Consider the following 20,774-nt stretch of genomic DNA (forward strand, 5'->3'; position numbering starts at 1 on the left):
GGCTCAAGCAATCCTCCCACCTTGGCCTCCAAAAGTGCTGGGATTACAGGTGTGAGCCACTGCACCCAGCCCTAAAAATTTAGAGAAGAGGCTAGTTCTTCCTTCTTAGCAGAAATTAAAGAGGTGGCTTGAAGAGGACAAATCACAAGCCAGGCGCTGTTGCTCATGCCCGTAATGGCTAGTGCTATGGAAAGCCAAGGGGAGAGGATTGCTTGAGGCCAGGAGTCTGAGACCAATCTGGGCAACATAACGAGACTCTTCCTCTACAAAAAACAAACAAAAATTAGCCAGGCATGGTAGCATGCACCTGGTTTTTTTTTTTTTTTTTTTTTTTTTGAGAGGGAATCTTGCTCTGTCGCCCAGGCTAGAGTGCAATGGCGCAATCTCACCTCACTGCAACTTCCTGGCTGATTGGGAGGTTAAGGTGAGAGGATCCCTGGAGCCCAGGAGTTTGAAGTTGCAGTGAGCTATGATTGGACCACTGCACTCCAGCCTGAGTGACAGAGCAAGACTCTGTCTCTTACACAAAGAAAAGGAAGGAAAAAATGAAGAAAAGAAAGGAAAAAAAGAAGAAAAGGACAAAAAAAAAGCTCTAAATTAGTCCCTGGGGCTGAGAGCGGCACTTTATGCTGTGTCTTAGCTGAGTTGTATAAACGCCTCCAGCTGAGATCTGCACACACAGCTGGAGCTTCTCAGCACCAGGGACTCCAGCTGATAAAGATGTCTCGTGTGTGAGATAAGTTCAGGACAGAAGCTGCTCATGATCATAAGTCCTCCTCTTCTGTCCTACCACTCCACCCTGCAGTGACAGGGAAAAGATACTGTTTTCTGCTCTCCAGTAGACAGCAGGACCCCTCTCTAAATGTTTGGTTTGAGATCTTCTTGTGAAAACTCCTAATACAAAAACCTGATAGAGCTTGGATAGCTGGTATGTTTGATATGGATACAATATATGAGATCTCACTATCCAGTTTTCTCACTAACCATAAAGTCTCTGAATAATTTGCTTTTACATATTCCCTTTTGGAAAATCCTACAAATTTTCCAAGAGGAAACAGGAATCCGACTTCAGTTGCAAAGTTAAGATGCTTTTCCATTAAAAATGACACCATCTCATCTAGTATTACATATATATGATCTTACGTGATACTCACTATTCTATCAGATAGGTTTTCTGAATGGAGCCCGATCTTGTGGGTAGTGTATTGCTTGTACGAAATGAATATGTCATGTTGGGGTAACTAGATTGGATGAGGGTGGAGTTAGGCTTCATAATGAATACTTTCTCATATGGCCCTTCCTAGTTTTGAATCAACGGTATTTGGAGGCCCTCGCCATGCTTGATATCAAACAGCAGAAGATGGCTCAGGAAAACATGTGCTGTGATAAAAGTGGCTTTGCAGAGGCTTCAGGTCTTGAGGTAGGTAAGCATGCAGGAAAGCTGAACAGAAGGGACATTTGCTACTTTCCTTTCTTTCTCCCATTGCCCTTGTGTACACATTCTAGGATAGCACATACTTAGCAATTTGAGGATGAGAGTGAGAGACGCCCCTGGGCCCAGGTTGGTTCTTCCAGTTCTGCTGGTTCCATGCCCTTCATACAGGACATTCTTGGACATGAGGGAATGTGCTGGCCACTTCTGCCCCGTTTATTTCTCATCTTTACAGTTCTAGCAGATGCTGTGTTGGGTAATGTCTCACATGTGGGTCGGGGCTTACCGTTTGAGTGCTTTCATACAAATTGTTGTATCTGATCTTCATCGGAGTCTTGTGAGGGCTGCAAAGCAGATATTATCCCCATTTTAGGGAAGAGGAAACTAAGGCTCAAATTAGTTCAGTTACTTTCCTGAGGTGGCAAGGTCAATCTGTGGTAAAGCCAGGTTCAGAACAAAAATCTGCTGGTGCAGTGCCAATGGCTGGCAATGTGGGAGTTTGGCTAATGAGGTCAGAAGGGGCCTCACAAAAAAATAATGGAGCAGTAGAGTGATAGGGGGCAGCCATGCACTTCTTGTAGAACTTAAGAAGGCCGGGCACGGTGGCTCACGCCTGTAATCCCAGTGCTTTGGGAAGCCGAGGCGGGCGGATCACGAGGTCAGGAGATCGAGACCATCCTGGCTAACACGGTGAAACCCTGTCTCTACTAAAAATACAAAAAATTAGCCAGGCGCGGTGGCGGGCGCCTGTAGTCCCAGCTACTTGGGAGGCTGAGGCAGGAGAATGGCGTGAACCCAGGAGGCGGAGCTTGCAGTGAGCAGAGATCGCGCCACTGCCGTCTGGCCTGGGCGAAAGAGCGAGACTCCGTCTCAAAAAAAAAAAAAGAAAGAAAGAACTTAAGAAAAATTGGTAATAATAATAGCAAATACCTGCATAGTCCTGAGCAAGTTCAGATGATGTTCTAAGAACTTTACATACATTGACATATTTAGTCTACACAACTACCCCATAAAGTGGGTACTGTTATAATCCCCACTTCACAAATGAGGTAACAGAGGCATTGCGGGGTTAGGTAATTTGCCTGGTGTCACACAGCTAGTGCGTGGTGGAGCTGGGATTTGCAGCCTGTAGACAGAGCTTAGAGTCTGTGCTTTTGAGCACCATGTTCTACTGCCATGGGTGGAAAACTAGTATAATAGCCAAAGGGAAAAATGCAAGAAACAGCTTAAAGAAAGTTTAGGGACAGGGTGTTTTATGATAGTCTCGAGTAGACTATGGGCCAGCCTTACCTCCAGCCAGGCAGGAACAAGGGCCCCGACACAGCTGGTGAGGGAGCACTGAGGTGAGGAAGTAGCACCGGGAGTCAGGGGTCCTGGCCGAAACCTGTTGCGATTGATATTGGCCCTTCCCAGGTCTTAGTTGCTTTTGGCAACTTAGGCATGGGAGATTATCAGGAGTAGGAAAATGAAAAGGGAAAAGACCTTTCTGCCACAGATCCACCATTTGTACATTCAGCTCAACTGAAAGCTCACTCTGTGCTTCACGGTTATCACTGATGTGAGAAAGAATGTTCCGAAATGGCCTTTACACTAAGGGAGGCAGTGGAATTTTCCTCTCTGAAAAGCCTCTAAAAAAGGATTGTATTTTATGTCAGCTCATCCATGTGAAAGTACAGCAACAGGGGCCGGGCGCGGTGGCTCACGCCTGTCATCCCAGCACTTTGGGAGGCCAAGGCGGGCGGATCACAAGGTCAGGAGATCAAGACCATCCTGGCCAACATGATGAAACCCCGTCTCTATTAAAAGTACAAAAATTAGCTGGGCGTAGTGGCGCACGCCTGTAATCCCAGCTACTCGGGAGGCTGAGGCAGGAGAATCGCTTGAACCCGGGAGGCAGAGGTTGCAGTGAGCCGGGATTGTGCCACTGCACTCCAGCCTGGTGACAGAGCGGGACTCCATCTCAAAAAAAAAAAAACTTTATTTTTAGTTTAATTTTATTTATTTTTTTGTTTTGTTTTGTTTTTGAGACAGGGCCTTACTCTGTAGCTCAGGCTGGAGTACAGTGGCACAATCATGGCTCACTGCAGCTTAGACCTCCTGGGCTCAAGTGATCCTCTGACCTCAGCCTCCCAGCCAAGTACCTGGGACTACGGGTGCACACCATTATCATACCCAGCTAATTTTTTTTTTTATTTTTTGTAAAGACAGGGTCTCATGTTGCCCAGGCTGGTCTTGAACTCCTGGGCTCAAGCTATCTGCCAGCCTCAGCCTCCCAAAATGCTGGGATTACAGGCGTGAGCCACCATACCTAGCCCATATGAAACTTTAAAATATATGGGCCAGGTGCGGTGGCTAACGCCTGTAATCCCAGCACTTTGCGGGGGCTGAGGCAGGTGGATCACCTAAGGTTGGGAGTTTGAGACCAGCCTGACCAACACGGAGAAACCCTGTCTCCACTAAAATACAAAATTAGCTGGGCGTGGTGGTGTATGCCTGTAATCCCAGCTACTTGGGAGGCTGAGGCAGGAGAATTGCTTGAACCTGGGAGACGGTGGTTGTGGTGAGCTGTGATCACGCCATTGCACTCTAGCCTGGGCAATGAGAGCAAAACTCTGTCTCAGAAAAATAAATAAATAAATAAATAAATAAATACGGCACAGGCCAGCCGCAGTGGCTCACATCTATAATCCCAGCGCTTTGGGATGCCGAGGCAGGTGGATCATTTGTGGTCAGGAGTTCGAGACCAGCCTGACCACCATGGTGAAACCCCATCTCTACTAAAAATACAAAAAAAAATTAGCTGGGTGTGGTGGCATATGCCTGAAATCTCAGTTTGAACTTGGGAGGCAGAAGTTGCAGGGAGCCGAGATTGTACCACTGCACTCCAGCCTATGTGACAGAGCGAGACTCCGTCTCAAAAATAAATAAATAAGAATAAAATAAAATATATGGCACACTATGTTGTGTAGATTGCCCCTGTGAAATTGGTACATACTGGAATATGTTGGGAAAGTATTTGTGGTTAGCTTTGTGTTTGAGACAGAGTCTTGCTCTGTTGCCCAGGCTGGAGTACAATGGTGCAATCTCAGTTCACTGCAACCTCTGCCTCCCGGGTTCAAGCGATTCTCCTGCCTCAGCCTCCCGAGTAGCTGGGATTACAGGCACCCACCACCATGCCCAGCTAATTTTTATATTTTTTAGTAGAGACAGGTTTCACCATGTTGATCAGGCTGGTCTCGAACTTCTGAACTCAGGTGATCCACCTGCCTCGGCCTCCCAAAGTGCTGGGATTATAGGCATAAGACACCCTGCCTGGCCCACTTGTGGTTAGCTTTTAAAGTGGAGTTTTAAAAAGTAAAATTATTATACTACTTCTTTTCTTCCAACTACAGTGGTCAACCAAGTATAAAAATAAAGGAATCAGAATCTAGTTTATTATTTATTTATTTTTGAGACAGAGTTTTGCTCTTGTTGTCCAGGCTGGAGTGCAAGGCATGATTTCAGCTCACTGCAACCTCTGCCTCCCAGGTTCAAGTGATTCTCCTACCTCAGCCTCCCAAGTAGCTGGGATTACAGGCATGAGCCACCACACCCAGCTAATTTTTGTATTTTCAGTAGAGATGGGATTTCACCATGTTGGTCCGGCTGGTCTCGAACTCCTGACTTCAGATCATCCACCTGCCTTGGCTTGCCAAAGTGCTGGGATTACAGGCATGAGCCACCGCGCCTGGCCAGAATCTAGTTTAAAGAGTTTATTCAAGCACAAAAGTTGAGGATGGATCACCCAAGGAGCCACAGATTCCAAAGAAGTCAGTGTTTTAGGCCGGGTGCGATGGCTCATGCCTGTAATCCCAGCACTTTGGGAGGCTGAGGTGGGCAGATCACGAGGTCAGGAGATCGAGACCATCCTGGCTAGCACGGTGAAACTCTGTCTCTACTTTAAAAATACAAAAAAATTAGCCGGGCATGGTGGTGCCTGTAGTCCCAGCTACTCGGGAGGCTGAGGCAGGACAATGGCGTGAACCCAGGAGGCAGAGCTTGCAGTGAGCCGAGATCGCGCCACTGCACTCCAGCCTGGGTGACAGAGCGAGACTCCATCTCAAAAAAAAAAAAAAAAGAAGTCAGTGTTCTAAAGTGTAGAAGTTTGTGCTGGCTTATATGGACAATGTTTAGGGAAGTATGGACAATGTTTAGGGAAGTTTAACAGAATTTCAACATCTTTTGATGGTATGGTTTAGTGCATAGTTACAGAGATATTAGTTGAGGTGATCGTTTTCTTTTGGGGAAGGTATATTTAACATTCCACACTGAAGATGTAGCAGCCATGGGGTTCTTTCCGAAGTCATCTGCTCTGAGTTAGGTATAAGAAGATAAGACAGCTAATCTGTAACGGAGGTCAGTGATGGAAGCAGAAAGGTCTGGTCTCTGGTCTCTCCTCCTCATTTACAGAACAAGAGCAACGAGGAAGAGGGTTACTCTCTAATCTAGAAGCAGCATTTCAAACATGCTACCTGACTGAGTCTCCAGGGCTTAACTTCACCCTTGGCATAAGTTTGGATGGTGCTAAAGTTTTATTCTTTTACACAGGAATCAATCGTATTTTTTAATTTTTTTTAGCAGTGGAGGGATGACTGTTTTTCTCATTATATATTAAAATTCCCTCGTCATTTCTGAGTAGATGACTCAGCTTAGAGGAAACTGGCAGTAGTGAATGCCGGGCATCAGGGCCACACTGTTACAGGAAAGGTATGCTGTGGATGTTAGCGTTAACCATATTGTTAGGCTAAACTCCTGCCAAGGACTCAGACCTATAGGAGAGTGGCGCCAGGATTAAAGGTTTTAAGAGTGAGATGAAGGAAAGTAAAATTCCCTTTTGTTTGTGTTCCAAGTCATGACATTCTTTTTGTCGTTTGTAGTTAATTTCTATTTGTATTCTGAGATCCCAGTCTCAGCTTTCTTCTATTTTGTTTTTCCTTTCCAGTTTTTTTGGATCAGATGCCTGAGTAGTAGTGTGCATGGGTATGTGTGTAAATGCCCCTGTGTTTGTGTGCAGCTAAAACTGCGACACTTAATAACAGGAGCAATGCTTTTCAATTTAAAGCTTGCGGTCCTCGGAGCCTGCCTTTGTCATGGGCCCGGAGGGAACCCCTGTTCTTGTGCCAGAATGGCAGCATCCACTCGGAAACTGCTTCTTCAGCTCAAACAAGAGGTATTGCGTTATCGCAACAGCAAAAGCTTTAGTTTTGTTTCTCTGTTAATAGTAGAATAAATGGACATGTTTGCAATAATTAACTTCATTTTAGTAGTTATTGACTATGGAACTTATGCTTAGTTTTTATGTGATAGCATCAACTTATCAACTGGATTTTGTTTACCTGGTTCCAAAATACAAATATTAATAGTACTTGGGGCAGGGTGTTGTGGCTCACGCCTGTAATCCCAGCACTTTGGGAGGCTAAGGCAGGCAGATCACCTGAGGTCAGGAGTTTAAGACCAGCCTGGCCAACATGGTAAAACCACGTCTCTACTAGCCGGGCATGGTGGCGGTCACCTGTAATCTTAGCTACTTGGGAGGCTGAGGCAGGAGAATCGCTTGAACCCGGGAGGCGGAGGTTGCAGTGAGCCGAGATTACACCACTGCACTCCAGCCTAGGCAACAAGAGTGAAACTCCATCTCCAAAAAAAAAAAAAAAAGTACTTGGCATGATATTTGAAGCTACCTAAAGTCATTTGCCTAAGTTCATAATTAATACTCCTAAAATTTATATGTTCTCATCTATACATGTCCCTAAAATTACTATATAATAGAAGGAAAATGTACATTTATGCTTAAAATCACTAGGATCAGCAACACTGATTAATGGAGAGATAAGCATGGAATGTATTTGAACAGCAGCAAGGCACAGTGAAAGGAACCTTTGTCCCAGCCAGACCTAGGTTTGCATCTTTGCTCCACCATTTACTAGCTGTGTGGCTTTGGACAGGGTAGGTCTCAGTTTTCCTACTATATTAAGTAGAGGGTAATAACTACCTTGGATGATTGTTGTGAGGAAATAGACATAAAATGTCTAGCACAGCACCATGAACATGCCAGACATTAATTCAAATGATAGCTGCCATTATATTTGGTCTTTACTTACAAATACAGTAGTACATGGACCATAATTCTAAAATGTTTTACCTTTATTGAAGGTATGGAATTTAAAGTCCTTAGGTGTGGCAAACCACCATGGCACACATTTACCTAGGTAACAAACCTGCATCCTGCACCTGTATCCTAGAACTTAAAATAGAATAAAATAGGACAAAATTAAATTAAAAAAAATTAAAGTGTTTGGGTTTTTTTTTTTTTTTTTTTTTTTTTTTGAGACGGAGTCTTGCTCTGTCGCCCAGGCTGGAATGTAGTGGTGCAATCTCGGCTCACTGCAACCTCCACCTCCTGGTTCAAGTGATTCTCTGCCTCAGGCTCCTGAGTAGCTGGGATTACAGGCGCCTGCCACCACTCCCAGTTAATTTTTGTATTTTTAGTAGAGACGGGGTTTCACTATGTTGGCCAGGCTGGTCTTGAACTCCTGACCTCGTGATCCACCCGCCTTGGCCTCCCAAAGTGCTGGGATTACAGGCGTGAGCCACTGAGCCCAGCCAAAATAAAATCTTTAAAGTATATAGGAAAGCCAACATTTGGACAGTAGCCATTCATTAAGAAAAGCATGAGGGGGCAATGGGTTACACCTGTAATCTCAGCACTTTGGGAGGCTGAGGTGGGAGAATCACTTGAGCCTAAGACGTCACAGTTACAGTGAGCCGTGTTCACATCACTGCACTCTAGCCTGGGTGACAGAGTGAGAGACCCTGTCTCCAAAAAAAAAAGAAAAACTGGGCGCAGTGGCTCATGCCTGTAAACCAGCACTTTGGGAGGCCGAGGCGGGTGGATTACCTGAGCTCAGGAGTTCGAGACCAGCCTGGGCAACACAGTGAAACCCCATCTCTACTAAAATACAAAAAATTAGCCAGGCGTGGCAACATGCGCCTATAGTCCCAGCTACTCGAGAGGCAGAGGCAGGAGAATTGCTTGAACCCAGGAGGCGGAGCTTGCAGTGAGCCGAGATCACGACACTGCACTCCAGCCTGGGCGACAGAGCGAGACTCCATCAAAAGAAAAAAAAAAGAAGAAGAAGAAAAAAATAGAAGAAAAGAAAAACATGAGATTACATTGATCAAAGTCAAGGTCATCTATAAGACGTATTTGAAAGGTGGTATTCATCATTATTTTCAGTGGTGTGGTCTGGAATGGCCCAAAGCTGAGTTGAAATGCAGCCTTTGGTATCCTCTTATCTTTCATGCTGGGCCCTTTGTCCCAGGACTTGAGCAGGACACACACACAGGGCCTACATGGGGTAGTGAGGTCCAGGGGTTAGGTTAGCAGGCAGTTGACAGGCACCACAAGGGAAACTGATAATCTGGATCAGAGTAAGTTGCTACTGCAGAAATAGCAAGCATTAATTAGCGTAATCAGATAAACTAGATCAGACCACAGGCAATAAACCAGTGCTAGGCAGTGAGATTGCATATGTTAATTTGATTCCCCATTCAGCAAGAATTGTTCTGGTTTTGCCTCTGACACCTCCCAAACTTTCTTTCAAAATCAGTTGGAAATTTTGCAGAAGAGTAAAGAAGAAGCTTACGTGATGGCAGATGCTTTCAGAATTGCATTTGAGCAACAATTAATGAGAAAAAATGACCAGGCACTACAATTGACACAACTGGATAAAATGCATAAAAAAGCAACAAAATGGATGAATTGGAAGCACCTTAAAGAGGATGGTAACTATGAATTATAATGGCAATAAGTGGGTGTAATTTTAGTTGTTTTGTTTATAATCCAAGTTGATGAAGCACACTTAATCCAATGTGGGCAAAAATAATTGAAACTTCACATATGGTTGTGGTTTACTTAAAAACTTAGCAACTACGGAAAAAAAGGAGTCATTGGATATTACATGTGCAGGTGAACTACTGGAATCCATAAACCATAACATAACAGGAATATCTCTTTTCTAGTACTCTTCTGTTTCATTTAAATAAGACCATGTTTAGTGAAAAAACTTTACAATAAAAGTGCTAGGTGATTAAAAGGAAACTGCCAAGAAGGAAGTAATGTGAAAAATGTCACTTAAACATGACATTAAATGTATCTATCTAATTAAACTTTATTGAAATGTATGCTTTTGAGAAGGAAATTGAGGAATAGAGGAAAAACCTTAAGTTGGACAAATTAATAAAATATTCTTAGGAAAAATGAAGCAGAAGTTTAGGTTTAGGTTTTGGTTCATGAACCCATCAAAAATTTATGGCCAGGCTGGGTGTGGTGGCTCACGCCTGTAATCCTAGCACTTTGAGAGGCCAAGGAGGGTGGATCACCTGAGGTCAGGAGTTCGAGAACAGCCTGGCCAACATGGCAAAACCCCATCTCTACTAAAAACACAAAAATTAGCCGGGCGTGGTAGCACACGCCTGTCATACCACCTGCTCAGGAGGCTGAGGCAGAAGAATCGCTTGAACCCAGGAGGCAGAGGTTGCAGTGAGCTGAGATTGCGCCACTGCACTGGGCGACGGAATGAGACTCCATCTCAAAAAAAAAAAAAAATTAATGATCAGTATTGAGTATTATTATATCTGTGTATTAAAAAATATATTAAAATAGCATGAGAGAATTGAAGTAGATCTTCCAGTATAAACAAAGTAGCTGTTATTTTTTAGAAATCTGTTTCTCTAAGTAGTTCATACCAATTTTTATTCATCAGTATTATTCTGTAGAATTCATATTGCTTCAATTTAAAATGTCAAATTATAATTTGAAACCATTTATCAGTTGAGAAAGAATCAAGTGAAGTTTATAAGAATTTTAAATGTTTTGTAGAAAAATTCTAGGATGACTGTATTTCTAAATATTTTCTTATCTGTCAGATCTATAATTCTAACATCTCTTATATTCAGGTGAATTTAGAAAGACTAATACACATCTTGTAATATTTAAAACGATCTTAGGGGAACACCATCATAGAAAATATTTAAAATGGAACCTGTTGGCTGGGCGTCGTGGCTCATGCCTGTAATCCCAGCCCTTTGGGAGGCCGAGGTGGGTGGATCATTTGAGGTCAGGAGTTTGAGACCAGCCTGGCCGACATGGTGAAACCCTGCCTCTACTAAAAATACAAAAATTAGCCGGGCTTGGTGGCAGGCGCCTGTAGTCCCAGCTACTTGGGAGGCTGAGGCAGGAGAATCGCTTGAACCTGGGAAGTGGAGGTTGCGGTGAGCCAAGATTGCACTACTGCACTCCAGCCTGGGGGAAAGAGCAAGACTGTCTCAAACGAAAAAAGAAAAAAAAGAAAAAAAAAGAAACCTGGCCATGTGCGGTGGCTCACGCCTGTAATCCCAGCACTTTGGCAGGCTGAGGCAGGCAGATCACCTGAGGTCAGGAGTTCAAGACCAGCCTGGCCAACATTGAGAAACCCCATCTCTACTAAAAATACAAAAATTAGCTGGGTGTGATGGCACTCACCTGTAATCCCAGCTACTCGGGAAGCTGAGGCAGGAGAATCGCTTGAACCTGGAAGGCAGAGGTTGCAGTGAGCCAAGATTGCGCCACTGTACTCTAGCCTGGGTGACAGAGCAAGACTCTGTCTCAAAATAATAATAATAATAATAATAATAATAATATGAAAGCTTTATAGTAGATAGCCATTTTGTTTGAAATATTTATTTTCAAACAGTATATATTACTAATAGTATAGGAGTCAGCTGTCATGAATTTTAGTTTCATTAACTAAGCTTTCCTCCTTTTCTTTGCTGAAAAGGGTAAGAAGTGATGCAGAGGGATGATAGAAATAGAAGCAGTAAATCAGAACTACAGAGTAGGGAAATGCAGATCATAGAAGCTACATGTTTGGAGTGTTCATTAGATGGAAGCCAGGACAAAACAGGAAAATATAATGTTTTGTAACACTTATTCTGAGAAAGTCATTCATATTATCTTGAAATTAATTTCTAAAAATGTTTTCTGACACGAAACTTTTGAGAAAATATAATGGCTAAATTCCCGACAGTGTTTTAGTAGCTTTTTTTTTTTTTTTTTTTTGAGGCAGCATCTTACCCTGTTGCCCAGGCTGGAGTGCAGTGGTGTGATCATGACTCACTGCAGCCTCTACCTCATGGGCTCAAGCAATCCTCCCACCTCAGCCTCCCTAGCAGCTGGGACTTCAGGCACGTGCCACCATGCCAGGCTAAATTTTGTATTTGTTTATAGAGATGAGGTCTCACTGTGTTACCCAGGCTGGTCTCAAACTCCTGGGCTCAAGCGGTCCTCCCTCCTCGGCCTCCCAAAATGCTGTGGTTACAGATGTGATCCATTGCACCTGGCCAACAATGTCTTATAATAAATACAAAATAATGTATTTAGATAATATGGTCATTTTCTATAATAATCTCTTGATAAAAGCTGAAGGTACAACTTTAATGTTCAATCCAGGTTAGGTGATTTTGCCAGGGAAAAAGCTAACATGGTCCATGTATTTAGCCTTTTAGGAACCAGTGGAAAACACTAAGAATACCTGGTTCTACCACGGACCACAGCTATGTGTAGATAATCTTCCTCAGACACCTCCTCTCTCAGCTAAGCCCTTAATAGCAGCTGGATTGTAAAATCCTCTTTGAGGACAGCCCTGGTGTTTTGTGCTAATTGAAGGCAGATCTTCTTAGAAAGTCAGATTGTAAATATTTGTTTGTTTTGATAGAGGTGGAAAGAAAAGTGATGGGAAAAAGAAGAGATGAAGGGGAAAGTCAGGGTTAATCTTAATCTTACAAATGCCTGTCAGACCCTGTCACCTGCCTGCAAGGCCTGCAACCCTGTGTGGAGCTTGGCCATTAGGATAGTGCAGTGTAGACAAAGCTGCATTTTTCTCAAGAGCTAGATTCATACTCATTTCAGCACTTGAGAATATGTGCATTTGATGTTCCATAATTCCTACCTTCCTCAGTGTAAGAGACAGGAGAAACCAAAGTGTTTTCCTATTCACACAGCACTTACCACTCAGCTCAGTGCTTCTGACACCAGATGCTGGGGGTGGGGGATTCCCCACACACCAGCTGGGTATCCTATCATTTCCCTCAATTCTCACACTGTCTACCTGGAGTTAGAGTCAGATCCCATAAGTTAAAGGCTCAGTCCCACAAGATGGCCTGCACTCCAAATGCCAGTCAAAAGCACAGAGTTGTCTCTGCTGCTCCTGACTGACTGGCTGTATGTACATTGGGACTCCCATGACGCCCTCCTCAGGCTCCATTGATTTGCTAGGATGCCTCACAGAACTCCGGGAAACACTTCCGTTTACCAGTTTATTATAAAGGATCTTACAAAGGATGCAGATGAACAGCCAGATGAAGAGATGGACAGGGCAAGGCACGTGGGAAGGGATGCTCTCTTTGGCGTACCACCCCTCAGGAACCTCACATGCTCAGCTATCTGGAAGCTCCCCAGACCCTTTTGGGTTTTTATGGAGGCTTCATTACATGGACATGGTACATCACTGGCCATTGGTGATTACATCATTGGCCATTGGTAATCAACTCAACCTTCAGCCCCTCTCGCTTCCCTGGAGTTTGGGGGCTGGGGCTGAAAGTTCCAGCTTTCTAATCACAAGATTGGTTCCCCTGGCAACCAGCCCCCATCCTGAGGCTATCCAGGAGCCCACCAAGAGCCTCATTAGAACAAAAGATGCTTCTATTACCCAGGAAATTCCAAGGGATTTAGGGGCTCTGTGTCAGATGCTCCTAGCACTGAGGAAATTACAGTCTTAGGAATTGTGTGTTAGGAACTGGGGTCAAAGACCAACTATGAGAAAAGATTCACCTAACACCCCTATCTACTAGGATTTTAGGAGCTCTATGTCAGGAACTGAGGGCAAAGACCAAATATATATTTCTTATATTACAATATCACACTCAGCTATTGACAAATCTGAGGAAGAGTCCCACAAAAAATGCAATTCAGAGGGGTATAGCTCCCAATCTCTGAGTTCCAGTAAGGCACTGAGAGAGACTGAAGGCAGAATTTTAAATTGATATAGGCAGGGCACAGTGGCTCATGCCTGTAATCCCAGCGCTTTGGGAGGCTGAGGCAGGAGGATTGCTTGAGCTCAGGAGTTTGAGACCAGGCTGGGCAACATAGGGAGACCCTGTCTCTATTAAAAAAAAAAAAAAATAGCCAAGTGTGGTGGTAGATACCTGTGGTCTCAGCTACTAGGGAGGCTGAAGTGGGAGGATCGCTTGAGCCTGGGAGGCTGAGGCTGCAGTGAGTCATGATCCCACCACTGCAGTCCAGCCTGGGTGATGGAGCAAGACCCTGTCTCAAAAAAAACAAAAAAACAAACAAAAAAAACTGATGGCTGGGTGCGGTGGCTCACGCCTGTAATCTCAGGACTTTGGGAGGCTGAGGCGGGTGGATCACTTGAGGTCGGGAATTTGAGACCAGCCTGACCAACATGGAGAAACCCTGTCTCTACTAAAAATATAAAATTAGCTGGGTGTGGTGGCACAAGCCTGTAATCCCAGCTACTCGGGAGGCTGAGGCAGGAGAAATGTTTGAACCCGGGAGGCAGAGGTTGTGGTGAGCCAAGATTGCGCTGTTGCACTCCAGCCTGGGCGACAAAAGCGAAACTCCATCTCAAAAAAAAAAAAAAAATTTGATTAATCTCGCACAGCTTTTATAAATCTATACAAGTTTGAGTAGTTCTTTCTCAGTTTCTCAGTGACAAGACTTTAATTCATTTTATTAGTATATTTCAATAATCTTAAGAGGTACAGGGTGATACAGATTATTTTTATGTTTAGTAACACTTAATATCAACTTTCTTTTTGATATGGCAGTTTAGACAAGTTTCCGGAAGTAGTTTATAGCCATACTTCTTTCTTTGTATTTTTGCTTTTGGGTTTGTTTTTTTTTTATCTTAAACTCCTGGGCTTAAGCAATCCTCCAGACTACCAGCTTGAGCCATCACACCAAGCTATTTCTTTTTTTAGACTGAAAATAGGGACACAGATTCATCTACTCATCAAAGTGTCAGTTTCTCTGACTTCTGTTTGCCACAGCTCCTCGTGGAAGGGGTCAGGGCCGCCCTCGTCACTGTGGTCTGTCAGGATTGGTGGGAAGGGGATCTCCCCTCATCTGCTCTCAGTTTCCCACTAAACCACTTTTGGAGAATATTCCAAAAACATTCTTGAAATTTTCCTTGTACAATCTGAGATTTTGTAACTTCTGCAAATTACTTTCCTTCAATGGATGAAGAAGGACATCAATGATGTCAGCACGTGAAATATTAAATATTATGCTAATACCTGGGCAGGGCCTTTGACAATTGTGGTATTTTTTGTTGTTGTTGTGATGGTGGTAAAATATATCTAAAGTTGGCCGGGCACGGTGGCTCACGCCTGTAATCCCAGCATTTTGAGAGGCCAAGGGGGGGTGAATCACAAGGTCAGGAGATCGAGACCATCCTGGCTAACACAGTGAAACCCCATCTCTACTAAAAATACAAAAAAATTAGCCGGACGTGGTGGTGGGTGCCTGTAGTCCCAGCTACTCGGGAGGCTGAGGCAGGAGAATGGCGTGAACCCAGGAGGCGGAGCTTGCAGTGAGCCGAGATTGCACCACTGCACCTCCAGCCTGGGCGACAGAACAAGACTCCATCTAAAAAAAAAAAAAAAATATATATATATATATATATATATATATATATATATAAAGTTTACCATTTGAACTGTTTTTAAGTGGTATTAAGTATATTCACATTGTAATGTAACTTTCATCACCATCCAGCTCCAGAACATTTTCATCTTTCTCTACAGAGACCCTGTCCCATGAAACAGTAACTCCTCACTTCCCCTTCTCCAGCCCGTGTGATTTATTATTTAATGGCACAGTTCCCTGAGAAGAAGGTAATGCTATTCTCATTTTAGAGATGAGGAAATCAAGCTGAGAAAAGTCACCCGAGGTCATACAGTTAGTAAGTGGCTGAATGAGGATTCAAGTCCAGGTCTTTGCGGTTCGGAAGCAGAGTTTGCATGGCTCAGAGGCCCCCTGTGGCCTGCAGACATGTTTTGTTAGGTTGGCTTAGTGTAGTCAAACAATAAGACTAGTGGCTGACATTTAGAATTGGAAGATGTCATGACAGATCTGCATTTCTGGCTGCTCTTGAAGACTGTGATGATCCAGTGACATGGACTGTGTTCTTGTGTGGCCTGTGTGTCAGCTGGCACAGAGGGGTGGCTGTGCCGCATGGCAGGGTGGCACTCTTGCTGCCTCTCACCTGCATTGCTCCTGGCTCTGAAGGCTGTGCTCTGCTCACTACATTCCACTGTGTGCTCCTGGACTCACTTGTCCTAGAGATCAAGTTACCTCTTTTGCTGGAAGTATATCAGTGAGGATATTTTAATGTCTCAGCTGGATTCTCATGTTCAATTTTAGGATTTCCATCACCAAGGAGTAAGAAGACCTTCGGGCAGAGACTGTTGGGTATGCTCCCTTCAGAAAACATTTCTAAGAGGATGGAAGACCAGGACAGTCCTCAAGAGGTCCTTAAGATGCTCATAGATTTGGTTAGTGTCTTTGCTTTTTTTTGCAGGTTATGGTTAAGCCAAGCTTGTCCAACCCACGGTCCGTGGGGAGCATGCAGCCCAGAACAGCTTTGAATGTGGCCCAACACAAATTCGTAAACTTTCTTAAAACATTATGAGATCTTTTTGATATATATATATATTTTTAGTTCATCAGCTATCATTAGTGTTAGTGTATTTTTTTGTTTTGTTTTGTTTGTTTTTTGGTTTTTTTGTTTGTTTGGTTGGTTTTTGAGACAGAGTCTCTGTCACCCAGGCTGGAGTGCAGTGGTGCGATCTCGGCTCACTGCAACCTCCACCTCCCTGGTTCAAGCAATTCTCCTGCCTCAGCCTCTAGAGTAGCTGGGACTGCAGGCGCCCACCACCACGCCTGGCTAATTTTGTGTGTGCGTTTTTAGTAGAGACAGGATTTCACCATGTTGGCCAGGCTGGTCTCGAACTCCTGACCTCAAGTGATCTGCCCACCTCGGCCTCCCAAAGTGCTGGGATTACAGGCGTGAGCCACCGTGCCCAGCCAGTGTTAGCGTATTTTATGTGTGGCCCAAGACAGTTCTTCTTCTTCCAGTGTGGCCCAGGGAAGCCAAAAGATTGGACACCCCTAGGTTAAGCTAATCTATTTGCTTCCTGTTAATTCAACTCTTTATCTCTCTAGACTTGCACTTGCCTTCTATGTCCTTTTCCCAGTTGGAGTACCAGACTCTACCTTCATGATGTTTATCTCCCTCAGCTCATCTTTTCTCGTCATTCATATTCTTTCTGTGCAGGTTTAAAGGCTCCATCTTGGAAACCAGGGGGCTCCTGTAGTTAACTCCAGCCAGCTTTGCCATCCACATTTATATATATACAGTTTGTGACAAGTCTGCCTGTTTATTGAGGCATTTTTAAAGTGTTCAAGGCATTTCCTCACACATTATATCCTTTACAGTCCTGCTACCCACATTCCACATGGAATGACTAAACTAAGACACTGAGACTCAGGTTATATGAACATACTTATCTCTAGACTGTTATATATTTGCATACAAATATATGAAAGCAATTTTATATACAAATAACTTCAACATTATTTTATAAATATGCACGTTGATATATTTTTTATATGTTGATATTATATACCTATATATACACACTTCATATAGATCTATATTTTCCCTTCATTTCCAGATGACTTGCAAAATTTTCAATGCTGTCTTCTGTTTTTTTTAAAAAAAAAATTTTTAAAAAATAATCGTTGGGGCTGGGCGCAGTGGCTCATGCCTGTAATCCCAGCACTTTGGGAAGCCGAGGCAGGTGGATCATGAGGTCAGGAGATCGAGACCATCCTGGCTAACATGGTGAAACTGTCTCTACTAAAAATACAAAAAATTAGCCAGGTGTGGTGGCTGGCACCTGTAGTCCCTAGCTACATGGGAGGCTGAGACAGGAGAATGGTGTGAACCCAGGAGAGCGGAGCTTGCAGTGAGCCAAGATCATGCAACTGCACTCCAACCTGGGTGACAGAGCGAGACTCTGTCTCAAAAAAAAAAAAAAAAAAAAAAATTGTCGGCCTGGCATGGTGGCACACATCTGTAATCCCAGCACTTTGGGAGGCCGAGGCGAGTGGATCACTTGAGGCCAGGAGTTCGAGACCAGCCTACAAAAATTAGCAAAGTGTGGTGGTGCACGCCTATAGTCCCAGCTACTCTACTCGGGAGGGTGAGGCCCAAGAATCACTTGAGCCTGGGAGGCAGAGGCTGCAGTGAGCCAAGATGGCATCACTGCATTCCAGCCTGGGCAACAGAGCCAGACCCTGTCTTAAAAAAAAAAAGAATTGGCCGGGCACGGTGGCTCACGTCTATAATCCCAGCACTTTGGGAGGCCAAGGTGGGCTGATCACAAGGTCAGGAGATTGAGACCATCCTGGCAAACACAGTGAAACCCCGTCTCTACTAAAAAATGCAAAAAATTAGCTGGGTGTGGTGGCGGGCACCTGTGGTCCCAGCTACTTGGGAGGCTGAGGCAGGAGAATAATGTGAACCTGGGAGGCAGAGCTTGCAGTGAGTGGAGATAGTGCCACTGCACTCCAGCCTGGGTGACAGAGCCGGATTCTGTCTCAAAAAAAAAAAAAAAAAAGATTAATGAATAACATGTAGTATAATGTTTGGGGATCAGGTGATACCTAATTTATTCATACTGATGGACAGATCAATATGAATATTAGGGTTGAATATCTTGATAAAATAGTACAATACTCCTTTCTCTGAATATATTCTGTGATTTATTGACTAACTTGTACATGTTTAATTTCTGTGCATGCAGCTTAATGATAAAGAAGAAGCTTTGGCTCATCAAAGAAAAGTTAGCTACATGCTTGCTCGGGCATTGGAAGACAAAGACACTGCTTCAAAAGAGAATAAAGAAAAAAATCCTATAAAAGAGAATTTCCCTTTCAACAACCCCTGGCGTAAGACTTCAGAATTCTCTGTTTTGGGTGATCCTATACATTCAAGTGTCTGCATTTTAAATTCTGTGGGCTGCATTTGTTCAATCCAGCACTCTCAAATAGATCCAAACTATAGAACTCTTAAAAGAACCCATTCTTTGCCATCAAGTATCATATTTTAAAGACAAGCCAGTTGAAATTGGAACTGAGAGTTGTTTATATCGAGATACTTTGAAAAATGATTTTGTAAATTTTGCTGCATCTTGAGAAGTTGTATGTTTCCTAGGTATTTCTAAATTTTAGGAGGTCGCTTAAATCAAATATTTTCTACATTTTCTTTTTCTTCTTTTGAGATGGAGTCTCGCTCTGTCACCCAGGTTGGAGTGCAGTGGTGTGATCTCGGTTCACTGCAACCTCCGCTTCCCGGTTCAAGCAATTCTCCTGCCTCAGCCTCCCGAGTAACTCGGATTACAGGCATGTGCCACCACGCCCAGCTAATTTTTGTATTTTTAGTAGAGACGGGGTTTTACCATGTTAGCCAGGCTGATCTTGAACTCCTGACCTCAAGTGATCCGCCTGCCTTGGCCTCCGAAAGTGCTGGGATTACAGGTGTGAGCCACCACACCCAGCCTATTTTCTACATTTTCTACAAGAAATTAGTATTCTGTGTTGACATTTTATTTATAAATTACATTACTGTATTTATAAATTACATTACAGGCTGGGCATGGTGGCTCATGCTTATAATCCCAGCACTTTGGGAGGCCAAGGTGGGTGGGTCACCTGAGGCTGGAGTTCAAGACCAGTCTGACCAACATGGAGAAACCCCGTCTCTACCAAAAATACAAAAAATTAGCTAGGCGTAGTGGCGCATGCCTGTAATCCCAGCTACTTGGGAGGCTGAGGTAGGAGAATCGCTTGAACCTGGGAGGCGGGGGTTGTGGTGAGCCGAGACTGTGTCATTGCACTCCAGCCTGGGCGACAAGAGCGAAACTCTGTCTCAAAAAAAAAAAACAAAACAAAACAAACAAACAAACAAAAAAAAACACATTACAGTGTTTGCCAACATCCTAAAACAAAAAATAATGATTTTTGGGAAAAACAAAAAATTATTTAACTATTTTGATTGACTATAGGGATCTTAGCTTGGCTAAATCAACAATATAGCAATGTATCTTAATGCTCTAAAAAGTAACAATACCTAGGACTGACTGAATATTAATTTCTGGAATTCATTTATCTTGTTTTATTTGCCTTGTTCAGTATTTTTCATTTACCATATGAAGTTTAGAAATAACAATTTCCTTAAGTTAACTTCGATAAGACAGTTTTGATGGTGGGACCTTGGCAGAAGTATATTGAGTCATTGCCGGCTACGTTCATGGCTTCTTGTCAGGGTAGTAACATTTTGCAACCAAATCTGCACAGATTTGTAGCCAAGTCTACAAAGTGCTTAACAGCTGTTTTCATTGCATCCTGTGAGATGGTTGTGATGATCCCAGGAAATGGGGTCTCAGGAATCTGAAGAAGCTGCCTGAGCCAAGGTGATTTCTAGGAGTTTTTTTGTTTGTGGTATGTGAATTGGGGTGTGTGGGGGTGGGGTGTGTGTGTAGACAGGGTCCCACTGTGTTGCTCAGGCTGGTGCCAAACTCCTGGCCTCAAGGGATCCTCCTGCCTCAGCCTCTCAGAGTGCTGGGATTACAGGCGTAAACCACCACAACTCAATAAAAAAGTTTTTAAAAATTTACAAAGCTCATATTTGATCCAGCTAGGATTTTACCCTGTACATTTGTATTTCTTGTAGGCTGGCGCACAGATATCTTAAATGGCTACTAATTGCTGCTGTGTATGAAAACAAATGGCTATCAAGGCCGGGTGCAGTGGCTCACAGATCTGGTCTGAATCTCAAGTCCAGACCAGTCCAGAGTTCAAGACCAGCCTGGGCAACATGGTGAAACCCCATCTATACAAAAACTCGGCAAGGCATGGTGGCATGCACCTGTTGTCCCAGCTACTCAGGGGCTGAGGCAGGAGGATGGCATGAGCCCAGGAGCTTGAGGCTGCAGTGAGCTGTGATTGTGCCACTGCACTCCAGCCTGAGTGACAGAGTGAGACCCCCATCTCCAAAAGAAAAGGCTATCAATACAAAAGTTTTATCTAAATTACTGTACAGCTATACAATGGAATACTCTACAAAATGGAGAGATCCATAAGATAAAGCAAATGAATAAAGCAAAATGCATGTGTTGA

At 43.7% G+C, this 20,774-nt stretch overlaps 1 protein-coding gene across 26 annotated transcripts in view; it reads left to right on the plus strand.

Moving 5' to 3' along the window:
• The window catches only part of CCDC125 (coiled-coil domain containing 125), a 52,147-nt gene extending 31,373 nt beyond the window's left edge, over window positions 1–20,774 (plus strand). For 12 of the 26 annotated variants that reach the window (XM_016953202.4, XM_063810404.1, XM_063810412.1 and 9 more), the window contains 5 exons: window positions 1,305–1,420; window positions 6,534–6,641; window positions 9,082–9,256; window positions 15,954–16,084; window positions 18,401–18,887. In XM_016953202.4, the coding sequence (XP_016808691.4) occupies window positions 1,305–1,420; window positions 6,534–6,641; window positions 9,082–9,256; window positions 15,954–16,084; window positions 18,401–18,706 (836 nt within the window). In that variant the 3' untranslated portion in view covers window positions 18,707–18,887. Of the gene's footprint in view, window positions 1–1,304; window positions 1,421–6,533; window positions 6,642–9,081; window positions 9,257–15,953; window positions 16,085–18,400; window positions 18,888–19,436 lie in introns of those variants that run through there. The other 14 variants (XM_063810406.1, XM_016953207.4, XM_063810405.1 and 11 more) reach the window with 10 other exon arrangements.

This window comes from Pan troglodytes, chromosome 4 (genome assembly GCF_028858775.2).
Source record: "Pan troglodytes isolate AG18354 chromosome 4, NHGRI_mPanTro3-v2.0_pri, whole genome shotgun sequence".
Taxonomy (NCBI): domain Eukaryota; kingdom Metazoa; phylum Chordata; class Mammalia; order Primates; family Hominidae; genus Pan; species Pan troglodytes.